The following is a 12,398-nucleotide window of genomic DNA, read 5'->3' as shown; positions in this document are numbered from 1 at the left end:
TAAATGTGAGGTGGTGCATTTTGGTAGGAAGAATAAAGAGGCCATATACTCCTAGGAAAACAAGGGCTGGATTTTGCCATTGGGCGCGGGCTGGGGGCGTGTCAGGTGGTCATCGTGTCGGGATACCGACTCCGATGTGAAGTGGGACAAAAATGCGATTTTCCCCCAATTGGGCACTTGATTTCTAGCGTGTGGAAACCCCTGGCCCAATGAGCCTTTTCATACATCATCAATGCTGCTGGATTTAAGGCCTGCAAGCAGCCTTGCTGCTTTTTCAGCCCATTAGTCTGAGCGCTTCCTTCACCAATTATGTCCACCAGTAGACCAAAGTGTGCTCCAAGATTTGATGAGGCCTCCCTTCAAGCCCTGGTGGTGGGAGCAAGAGCAAATAAGGAGGTGCTCTTCCCTTCCTCAGGGAGGAAAAAGCCTCCCCAGCAGACTAAAGCTGTGTGGCTGCAAGTGGCCGCAATTTCTACGTGCAGCAGAACCTGGCTGCAGTGCAGGAAGAGGTTTCATGACCTTCTCCGCACAGAAAAAGTGAGGATGACATTCCCATCAGCTTCAATCTGATCCCCATCACCTCTCATCACCAGCACTCTGCTTTGCCAACCTCTTCCTCCACATCCCGCTTGACCCTTACATCCCATTCCCTCTCTCTCTATGGTCACATTCACTTAACTAGTCGATTATGCAGCCCTCTCACTCCCTATCACTGTGATGCAATGACTTACAACACACAGGGAGGGCCCTTTGTCTCCTTCTAAGCATTTCTGCTATGGATTCTTTACACTCATTCCTTCATTCTCACTGAAATTCCACTTGTGTCCCTCATTGCAGGAAAAGAGAGCCCACAATAAGAGGGAAAGAGCGAGGACAGGAGGAGGGCCACCCTCAGTAGCCCAGCTCAGCACTTCGGAGGAGGCGGCCCTGGAGATCGCCGGAGTGGAGGACGATTCGTAAGTGGGGGACGGACAGACGGGCGCATCACAGCAAGCTGGTGACAGAATAGTTTAGCATCTCTCTCACTGACATTGCATGAGTGACTTATAATGATTCTGATGCTCTAACAGATTGACTTATGATCATCTGCACAATTCAATGTGCATGTAACCTTTACCTCACATCTCTAACTCCTTCCTTTACTCCCCCGCAGGACCATTGAGAGCCCCCGTCCCCACTGTCCAGGAGGAATAGCCTGAACCTCAAGACCCCTCAGAGGAATCTGCAACCTCTGAGGGCACAGTGTCAGCAGAATTCAGCGCACCCAGCACCAGTGCAGACACTCACACCTCGGTGGGACCTTCGCGAGATAGAGTAGTGTTGTCACCTGGTGTATTACAGATCACAAGTGACCATCAGCAGATGGTGGAGACAGGGACAGCAGTGGAGAGTCCTTGTCGGAGGGCGCAGGACTCTGCCAGCTCAGCTCATCTGCATGTCGACCTTGTGCCTCCGGGTCCATCCAGAAGGAGAGCGGTGCTGAAACTCCAGGAACAGGTGCAGGAGTCTCTGGCAGGTTTTGTCTCCAGGGTTGCTGCGAGAGTGGAGCGAATGGAGGAGTCCATCGCGAACGTTAGCAGAGCCTTTGTGGAGGCATTGATGCATGAACGCATCACCACTGAAAGGATGGCAACCTCCTTGGTAAGGCTGGCTACCGTAGAGGAGAGGATGGCTACGGCCATGGAGGAGATTAGTCGCCAGGGTATTGAAAACACAGTCATTGTTCAGAATAGACTGACATCTCTTGAGGAGTGATGGTCAGCTATTGAGCATAGACACCAGACCTTCATGGAAGTCCTCTGGAGTAGGACTTCCAGTGCAGAAACGGGTCCTCATGGCCCCCCTGAAGTGCAGCAAGGTGCTGTCAAGCCACTTGCTAGCTCTGAAGAGGGGCTGACCCATGAGAGGGATGTTGGCGGCAGACAACAAGGAAGTGGGGGCTCCTCTCCAAGTGCTCACACGACTATGCCATTGCAAAGCCCTCGGTCAGTGCTCCACCAGAGTCCTCACTCAACTGAGATGGGCGTCTCAGACTCTGCACAGCCGCAGGAGCAGCAGACTGTTGCCGAGCCCTCACCAGTTCGCAACCCCAGAGGACGGCTGCCAAAGGTGTCGAGACAGGAGCAGCAAGAAAGTGAGCAAGGGGCTTCCACATCTGCTGAAGCCACAGGGGAAGCACCACGTAGGAGCACGCGTAAGAGGAAGATAAAGCACATGTAGTCACAAGGGTTGTCACTTGGGTGTTCTGTTGTATTGATTTTTGACAAGCCATCCTTGAATTATCATGATAAACAGATTTGATGGCAAACTGTTGAAGTTGTGGGCTGTGTCATTTCACAAATGTGACTTCCACATTGAGGGCTTAGGGCGACTTGCAATTGTCAGTGTGGTGGTCAGAGTGATAGGAATCAGCAGGTTCCTCTCCATTGTCGATGCTCTGGTAAGAAGGTGCAAGGCAAAAGTGTTTGATTGTGCAGGCTAAGCAAATCTGGCCAACATGAGTGCGTCCCTTGCATCCCGGGCAACAATGTAGTTGCGCGCTGGCGCTGTCTGGCCTCTGCAGCTTCAGGTGGGTGAGCAGCAGCTTGGTGCTCCTGCTGTTGGTGGTGCTGTTGCTCAGGGTTCTGCTGCTGCCGCGGCTGGTCTTTGTCCGAATCTGATGTCCAGGAGGAAAGGAAATAAATGGTTCCCATGCTTCTGGTATATACCTCAGTTGAGGAAGTGCTCAGTCAAGGTGGGGAGAGGGGTTTCCCAGGAGGTCACACTGGAGATGGGTGTCAGGCTCCAAACTTCCACAACAATGAGTAGGCCTGCTAAAACTTCCCCCAGACCTGAGACAAAGTTCTGCCACCTGCAAATGATCATTGGTGAAAACTCCTTTTTAATGGTGGAGCTGCAGCTGTTAGTAAGCAATCCACTTGTGAGGCCACCAGGATTAACTGGCGTGTTCCAGAGGAGACGTGCACGATGGGGGAAATGTGTTAAAATCAGAAAGGCCTCTTAAAATGGGATTATAGAGGCAATTAACTGGTTGTCAAGGGCCTTAAAGGCCTATCTTGGAGGCGGGATGGAAACGGGGTCTGAAACTACGAATGCGGGAAAATTGCTCAGGGGCGGGATGAAGGCGGGATCGGACCCACCTGCCATTTTTTGTGATTTTGATAACTCACATGCCTCCAAACCCGCCTCCTCGGGCCTGGTAAAATTGAGCCTAAGAGTCTAAATGGGGTAGAGGAGCAAAGGGTTCTAGGGGGTACAGATTCACAAATCATTAAAAGGAGTGATGCAGGTTAACAAGGCCATAACAATGTAAACAAAGCACTGCCGTTCATTGCTCGAGGAATAGAATTGAAAAGCAGAGAAGTTATTGAGAACTTACATAGAACCTTGGTTAGACCACACTTGGAATACTGTGAACAGTTTTGGTCTCCATTTTGCAAAAAAAGAATATACAGGCACTGGAGAAAAGATTTACAAGCAAGATACCAAAATTGAGAGGTTATATCTATCAGGAAAACAAAGGCTGGGTCTCTTTTCTCTAGAAATTAGAAGGCTGAGGGGTGACCTGATAGAGATCTTTAAAATTATGAAAGGGTGTGATAGGGTTGACATAGAGAAGATGTTTCCACTTGTGGGGGAGTCCACAACTAGGGGTCATAAATATAAGATAGTCACTAGTAAGTCCAATAGGGAATTCAGGAAAACATTTTTACCCAGTGTAGGGATTTCGCAATAATTTCGAGATTTCCTACAGTTCTGAAGATTAATTTTGATTAAAAGAATACCTGGGTAATATTCCTTTAAAAATCCAGGGATCAAAATGGCCGCCAGACCACATGGCAGAAGACAAAAGACATTGTGTGTGTGTCTGTGAAAAAGGTGAAGATCATAGATGGCTGACCAGACTGCCAATCAAAGGCAGTTCAGGGAGTTTCCCCTCCCTGCAGAGACAATCGATGTGTTTACAGAAACTGCTACAATGTTTACCCAAAGGATTAACCACTTGAGACTGGTTTCAGTCTGACCACAAGGACAATGACTTTTGTTTACACTAACCTACTCAAGCAATCAAGGAAATAGACATGCTTCTTTTTCAAACCATGGCAGCTTTATTCAAAAGCCCATCACAGACAATGAGGACACATTTAAACTGAAAAAAAACCCAGTTTAAACGAATGGGTGATTCATCCAAACCCATTACAAGACAATGGGGACAGTTTGGATCCCTTTTGTTTAGCCCAGATACATCCGGATTTGGGCGGGCCCCAAATGGGGTATAAAAGATAGCTTCTCAGAAGCCTCTCTCTGTGGCCTTGCCTCCGTGCTCTCTACAACATGGGAGCCTGCCTAAAGGAGTGGAACACCAGCAGTTTACTTTTAAAATACTGGGGTGTTTTTACTTCAGGGCAGTGAAGATCAAAGATCGCAGGGCACGGAGCAGGCGTTCTTCATTGGTGAGCATATATTTTTCTGGCCCATTACAAGGCAACTTAGAATAGGTATAGGGGTGGGAATTAAGTGGGAATTTTGTTAGAAGTGTGATTTTAGTCGATTTTCCCTCATTGTGTCCGTTCTCTCCTCCCCTATTTATGTAACAGTGTTGCACTAGCAGATAAGGCTGTAGTGAACACTGAGAGTAGCTGTACTAAAGTGCTGTTTTTAAGTAAAAGCCATTAAGCAAAGGTGCTGTAGTGAGCAAGGTGTTTCTATATTAAAAAGTGCTATTAAAAAGGGTGTTGCACTAAGCAGAGAAGTGCTTCAGTGAATACTGAGAGTAGCTGTATTAAAGTGCTGTTTTTAAGTAAAAGCCACGAAGCAAAGGTGCTGTCGTGAGCAAGGTGTTTCTATATTAAAAGTGCTGTTTTTAAATAAAGGAGTGTTGCACTGAGCAAAGAGCACTCTGGTGGACACTAAGTGTACTGTGTTAAGCAAAAGTGCTGTACCAGGCACAGGTGTGCTGTCGATTATTTTAAGTTGTTTCTTTCCTTTTGTTTCAATAAATGCTGGTCTGTTTTGCACCCAAACCACGAGTCAGTGTTGTTCTGTCTACATTGCTACCGAATAAGTCCGGCGGTCAGAACCAGGAATAGGGGAGCGCTTTGAAATCGCACGGGGGTCCCTGGAGCAGCTCAGAGGCTTCTGACTGGCCAGAGGCAATAACCCCAACCCCGCTGTGTTTAATTCCTACACCAGAGAGTGGTTAGAATGTCAAACTTGCTACCACAATAGCAAAAACGTGAATAGCATAGATGCATTTAAGATAAAGCTAGATAAATACGAGGGAGAAAGTAATAGAAGGATATGTTGATAGAGTGAGAAGAAGAAGGGTTGGAGGAGGCTTGTGTTCAGCATAAATAGCGGCATGGTAAGATTACTTTTCTCTCTTGTTCAGAATACAAAAGGTTAAGAAATCAAACAAGACATAAGTTATTTTCTAACTTAATTTGACATACTACGCAACAATTTGTACCAGTAGTAACTTTTCATACAACCTTTTTTTCCTAATGAGTGCAACTCAAGACAAAGAATTAATCAGATTCCTTGTCTTGGGGAGAAAACAAAGATGTCTTCTGATGTGGTCTGTGGTTCTCCTGAAAACCCTTTTATAATGAGCTGTTTTATAGGGTTTCCTCACCAAAATCTGCTGTTTAATTGTAAAACATCAAATAAATTCTTCTCAGTTTGCAGGCCTTGCTTCCTTATCTCTGCAACTGTCCGCATTGTTTCTTCTGATCAGTTACTTCAGGTACCATCTTACGAAGGCTCCGTTTCGTCCTGGCTAACATAAACATTTCTCTCTTTCAGCATCCAGGACAGTATGTATCATGACTTCAGTCAATCTGACATCTGTGTGATTTACCAAGAAAGAGAGAGTTTTATTCATGTCCCCATTATTTTAATCTTCTTTATAACAAGTATTAGAATACCAAACTTCTTCAGCATACACCAGTTAGGCTGAATGACATGTTTCTGTGCTGTAAATTCTATGTGCTTCTATTTACTCCTTCTAATAGCCAATTTATATCCTCTTCGGGTCTTTCACAATCTTTGTCACATTTTGCCAGACTCCCCAATTTGGTGTCATAATAAGAGTGGCCGCAACACAGACCACTGTGGAACACTCACACTATCTTTTCAGTCTGAAAACAATACTTTTACCTTTTGTTTTCTGCCCTCCTTGTGACCACTTTTCCCTTAATTCCATTTTGCATTACCTTTGCCATAAGTCTCATATAGTGTATCAAATGCTAATGAAACACCACTGTATTTCCATTATCTGACCGCTCTTTATTTCAAACCAACTGTTATGAACATGTTCCGGTGCATGTAGTGATCTCACATATCCAGTCTAGAGATGGGGCTTATATGGTGCCATGAAAGGGAGTATATCACAAAGTCTGAACATCAGAATCTAGCTGAATTTTGCCTGTATGCTAACTGGGCTTATGCTTTGATAGATAGGAAATAGCTTCATTAACAGTTTGGAATATCTGAGTGGATGTAAGTTATTTAGATTTTTGCTGTTTTATATTTTTCAGATGTGGATTGTAAATCAGTTAAAATGTTTTTTATTTTGATAGAAGCCTGCTGAGAAGATCAATTCAACAAAAGTCCCACCTGAAAGGAAGCAGAGAGCTTGTCCACGGCAAGCAGCCGCAGCACAACCATGTTACAAAGAAGCTTCAGAATCTGAGTTTGATAGTAATGAAGAATCCCTCAGATCCTCTCCTCAAAGAGAAAGGGATTTAACCATGGTAAAAAAACCTTGTACATTTTGTCAAAGATCCTATACAATAATGCGTACTATAAGTATCATTATGGATAACTGAATATTGAATTCTCCTTTCCCCCCCAAACAGTTTACTTGTTTTGGAGTATTCTAGAGCTCCTCTGTGATGCCCTATTGCCATTAATTTCATGCAACACTTGTGGGCATACCACACATGAGGTGAGAATCCTCTTCAGTCTGTTTGTTCCACAGAATAAGGATTCATTCACTTGCTTCAAAGAAATAAATAATGAATTTTGTAGGATATCTAAGTCTACAATAAGTAATTGCCTAACTTGCAGTAATGTCCCCACTTAATTTAACACGATCATGCCTACAGCACCAAACACTCTGAATTGGTGCATATTAAACACAGACTGGAGTTTATAAAGACAAAAGCAACTAATATATTTATTTACTAGCTGGGGGGGCCCCGCGTTGCCAGGGCTGTTTTGGGCCGGGCGGTTTAAATGGAGTCTCAGGCTTTCGGGCCTGTCTGTGTCCCTCTGTGAATCTGCTGCCGGGCAACATTTTAAATCGAGTCCCTGTCTTTTGGGCCCTGTCTCTGTGTCCCTCTGTGAATCTGCTGCCGGGCAACATTTCTACCTTTTAATACCTTGAAAGATGAAAGTGAAAGTACTTATAAAACGTTTTTGGTAAATCTTATGTTATTTTTAAAAGAGATACTAACTTTTTCGAAGCTGGATTAGCAGATTTTGAGCTGGAAGTAGTGAAAAGCATTAGTCCCGCCCACAGACGCAGCGATTGGCCAACCATCAGGTGACTGAACTGTAGGATTGGTCAATCGTGACGGCACAGGATTGGTCGACCTTGACGTCAGTCAATCAATGCTAATTAGCAGATAATGAGTTTAATTTTGAAGGTTTTTTGCATAAGGCGCGAACAATTTTCGTCCGAGCGAAAAGTAAATACACTTACGACCGTCCCGGAACGGTAAGATTTCTTCGGAGGTAACGCACGCGCAGGTACGCCCTATAACTTTCGAGCGTATAGCCGGACAGACAAAACGTACGGAACCGCTTTATATATATACTAGCTGGAGAGCCCGGCGTTGCCAGGGCTGTTTTGGGGCAGGCAGTTTAAATCGAGTGCCAGGCTTTGGGGCCCTGTCTGTGTCCCTTTGTGAATCTGGTGCTGGGCAACATTTTAAATTGAGTGCCAGGCTTTAGGGCCCTGTCTGTGTCCCTGTCTAGGGCCCTGTCTGTGTCCCTGTCTGTCTACCTTTTAAAAGCTTGAAAAATGAAAGTGAAAGTACTTATAAAACGTTTTTGGTAAATCTTATGTTATTTTTAAAAGAGATACTAACTTTCAAAGTAGTTTTAGCTGGAAGCTGAAGTCATTTGAGCTGGAAGCTGAACAGAGCTGGTAGTGAAACAATGGCTGCCACATCCCCGAGATGAAAACGAATAGTCCCGCCCACACACACACCGATTGGCCAACCATCAGGGGACCGTACTGTAGGATTGGTCAATCATGACGGAACAGGATTGGTGGAACCTTGACGTCAGTCAATCAATGCTAGCAGATAATGAGTTTAATTTTGAAGGTTTTTTGCATAAGGCGCGAACAATTTTCGTCCGACCGAAAAGTAAATACGCTTAAAACCGTCTCGGAAGCGTAAGCTTTTTTTGGAGGTAACGTGCGCATAGGTACGCCCTGTAACTTTCGAGCGCATAGCCCGACAGACGCACAGGCGATGACAGACAGAATGACAGACAGAATGACAGATAGACAGAATGACAGAAGTACCGATTTATATATATAGATATGGGGCCCTGTCTGTGTCCCTTTGTGAAACAATGGCTGGCAGATCCCTGAGATGAAAACGATTAGTCCCGCCCACACACACACTTAATACCTTGAAAGATGAAAGTGAAAGTACTTATAAAACGTTTTTGGTAAATCTTATGTTATTTCTAAAAGAGATACTAACTTTCAAAGTAGTTTGAGCTGGAAGCTGAAGGCATGGCACTGAAACAATGGCTGCCAGATCCCCGAGATTAAAACGATTAGTCCCGCCCACACACACACACACCGATTGGCCAACCATCAGGGGACCGTACTGTAGGATTGGTCAATCGTGACGGCACAGGATTGGTCGACCCTTGACGTCAGTCAATCAATGCTAATTAGCAGATAATGAGCGTAATTTTGAAGGCTTTTTGCATAAGGCGCGAACAATTTTCGTCCGACCGAAAAGTAAATACGCTTACGGCCGTCCCGGAAGCGTAAGCTTTCTTCGGGGGTAACGTGCGGGCAGGTACGCCCTATAACTTTTGAACGTATAGCCGGACAGACGAAACGTAAGGAACCGCTTTATATATATATAGATAGATAGATAGATAGATAGATAGATAGATAGATAGATAGAAGATAGATAGATAGATAGATAGATAGATAGATAGATAGATAGATAGACTAGCTGATGTGCCCGGCGGTGCCGAGGCTTTTTCGAGGGCATGTTGTTGTTGGAAGAGAGAGAGAGAGAGCGACTGGGTGGGGGGAGAGAGAGAGAGAGAGAGAGAGAGCGCGACTGGGGGGGGAAGAGAGAGAGCGACTGGGGGGTAGAGAGAGAGCGACTGGGGGGTAGAGAGAGAGCGACTGGGGGGTAGAGAGAGAGCGCGGGTGGGGGGAAGGGAGGGCGGGGGGGAAGGGAGGGGGGAAGGTGGGGAAGGGAGGGTGGGGGGGAAGGGGGGGCGGGGGGGAAGGAAGGGGGGGAGGGAGGGCGGGGGGGGAGGGAGGAAGGGAGGGCTTGAGGCTGAGAGACAGGCACGGCCACGCCCGGTTGCCGGGGTAACCCTGCCGCGCCGCCCCACACTGCCGAGAGCCCAGCTCTCGGAGCCCCGCCCCGCCCCGGCCGAGAGCCGCGCTCTCCGAGCCCCGCCCCCCCCGGCCGAGAGCCGCGCTCTCCGAGCCCCGCCCCCCCCGGCCGAGAGCCGCGCTCTCCGAGCCCCGCCCCCCCGGCCGAGAGCCGCGCTCTCCGAGCCCCGCCCCCCCCGGCCGAGAGCCGCGCTCTCCGAGCCCCGCCCCCCCGGCCGAGAGCCGCGCTCTCCGAGCCCCGCCCCCCCCGGCCGAGAGCCGCGCTCTCCGAGCCCCGCCCCCCCGGCCGAGAGCCGCGCTCTCCGAGCCCCGCCCCCCCCGGCCGAGAGCCGCGCTCTCCAAGCCCCGCCCCCCCCGGCCGAGAGCCGCGCTCTCCAAGCCCCAGCTGGCCCACAGTCCCGTTGCTGGGGTAACCCGATCCGCACTCTCGAGAGCCCCGTCCCCCCCTGCCCGAGCCGAGCGCGGAACAGAGTCTCACCTGCTCCTGCTGCGCGCGCACCCTGACCCTCGTGGCTGATGCTGTTGCCCCGGGTAACGTGACACGGTGGGGCGGGGGGGGTTGGTGGTGAGGAGCTTAGCAGCAGCCCAGTTACCTAGCTCGGGCCTGGCTGGGCAAGAAAGGCCCAGGCTTTCAGGCCTAAGAAAAAAACGGGCAAAGGTAGGAAAAAGAATGTTCAGGTTAGATAAAATATTTACAAATGAGTGATTTATTTTAAAAGAATTTAATAAATTGAATTTTATTTTGCTGGAAATGTATATTTGAAAAGAAAGACGCAGAAAGCAGGAAAAAGTTTGGAATCAAGATGGCGGCGACTCACCTCGGTTCAGAACGATAAGGCCCGCCCACACATGCACCGATTGGTCGACCGTCAGGTCACCAAAGCGTAGGATTGGTCAATCGTCCCGTCACTCGACCGTAGGAGGGCCTGGCCGCACGCGGCAGCAAGCCGCCGTACGATTGGTCGACCTCGAGGTCACTCTGTCGCTAATGAGCGGATAATGAGATGCTAATGAGCGGAATGTTGAAGGTTTTTGGGATACCGCGGGCGCAATTTTAGCCCGGCCGAAACGTAAATACGCTTAAAACCGTCTCGGAAGCGTAAGCTTTCTTTGGAGGTAACGCGCGCGTAGGTACGCCCTGTAACTTTCAAGCGCATAGCCCGACAGACGCACAGGCGATGACAGACAGAATGACAGACAGACAGACAGATCAACCGATTTATATATATAGATAGACAAGCTGGGGGAGCCCGGCTTTGCCAGGGCTGTTTTGGGCCGGGCGGTTTAAATCGAGTGCGAGGCTTTGGGGCCTCTCTGTGTCCCTCTGTGAATCTGCTGCCGGGCAACATTTTAAATCGAGTCCAGGCTTTGGGTCCTGTCTGTGTCCCTCTCTCAATCTGCTGCAGGGCAACATTTCTACCTTTCAATACCTAGAAAGATGAAAGTGAATGTACTTATAAAACGTTTTTGCTAAATGTTATGGTATTTTTAAAAGATATACTAACTTTTTCAAAGCTGGATGATCAAAGTAGTTTGAGCTGGAAGCTGAAGTAATGGCAGTGAAACAATGGTTGCCACATCCCTGAGATGAAAACGATTAGTCCCGCCCACACACACACACCGATTGGCCAACCATCAGGGGACCGTACTGTCGGATTGGTCAATCGTGGGCATGTTGTTGTTGGAAGAGAGAGAGAGAGCGACTGGGGGGGGAAGGGGGGGCGGCGGGGGGGGAACGGGGGGGTGCGGGAAAGGGAAGGGGGGGCGGGGCGGGGGGGGAAGGTGGGGGCGGGGGGGGAAGGAGCGGGGGGGGCCCAGGCCGAGAGCACCGCTCTCCGAGCCCCGCCCCCCCGGCCGAGAGCCCCGCCCCCCCCCCAGCCAAGCCCGATTGCGGCTCTGAGAGACGGCCGGCGGCCGAGCCCCGCCCCCCCCCCGGCCGAGCCCGATTGCGGCTCTGAGAGACGGCCGGCGGCCGAGCCCCGCCCCCCCCCCGGCCGAGCCCGATTGCAGCTCTGAGAGACGGCTGGCGGCCGAGCCACGCACCCCCCCCGCCGAGCGCGGAACAGAGACACCGCGTCTCACCTGCTCCTGCTGCGCGCACACCCTGACCCTCGTGGCTGACGCCGTTGCCCTGGGTAACGTGACACGGCGGCGGGGGGGGGAGGTAAGGAGCTTAGCAGCAGCCCAGTTACCTAGCTCGGGCCTGGCTGGGCAAGAAAGGCCCAGGCTTTCAGGCCTAAGAAAAAAACGGGCAAAGGTAGGAAAAAGAATGATCAGGTTAGATAAAATATTTACAAATGAGTGATTTATTTCAAAAGAATTTAATAAATTGAATTTTATTTTGCTGGAAATGTATATTTGAAAAGAAAGACGCAGAAAGCAGGAAAAAGAATGGAAGCAAGATGGCGGCTACTCACCTCGGTTCAGAACGATAAGGCCCGCCCACACACGCACCGATTGGTCGACCGTCAGGTCACCAAAGCGTAGGATTGGTCAATCGTCCCGTCACTCGACCGTAGGAGGGCTCAGCCGCACGCGGCAGCAAGCCGCCGTACGATTGGTCGACCTCGAGGTCACTCTGTCGCTAATGAGCGGATAATGAGATGCTAATGAGCGGAACGTTGAAGGTTTTTGGGATACCGCGGGCGCGACTTTAGCCCGGCCGAAACGTAAATACGCTTAAAACCGTCTCGGAAGCGTAAGCTTTCTTTGGAGGTAACGCGCGCGTAGGTACGCCCTGTAACTTTCGAGCGCATAGCCCGACAGACGCACACGCAATGACAGACAG

At 49.1% G+C, this 12,398-nt stretch overlaps 1 protein-coding gene across 1 annotated transcript in view; it reads left to right on the top strand.

Annotated features, from left to right (window-relative positions):
• LOC147108459 (uncharacterized) overlaps window positions 1-12,398 on the top strand; it is a 777,120-nt gene that overhangs the window by 239,184 nt on the left and 525,538 nt on the right. The window contains exon 10 of the mRNA XM_086005101.1: window positions 6,582-6,755. Coding sequence (XP_085861227.1) covers window positions 6,582-6,755 — 174 coding nt within the window. The remainder of the gene's footprint in view (window positions 1-6,581; window positions 6,756-12,398) is intronic.

Source organism: Somniosus microcephalus, chromosome 13, assembly GCF_052327205.1.
Source record: "Somniosus microcephalus isolate GS21.2 chromosome 13, FLI_Smic_1.0, whole genome shotgun sequence".
NCBI classification, from domain to species: Eukaryota; Metazoa; Chordata; class Chondrichthyes; order Squaliformes; family Somniosidae; genus Somniosus; species Somniosus microcephalus.
Note: the sequence above shows the minus strand (reverse complement) of the source record. Positions and strands in the feature narration are given on the sequence as shown.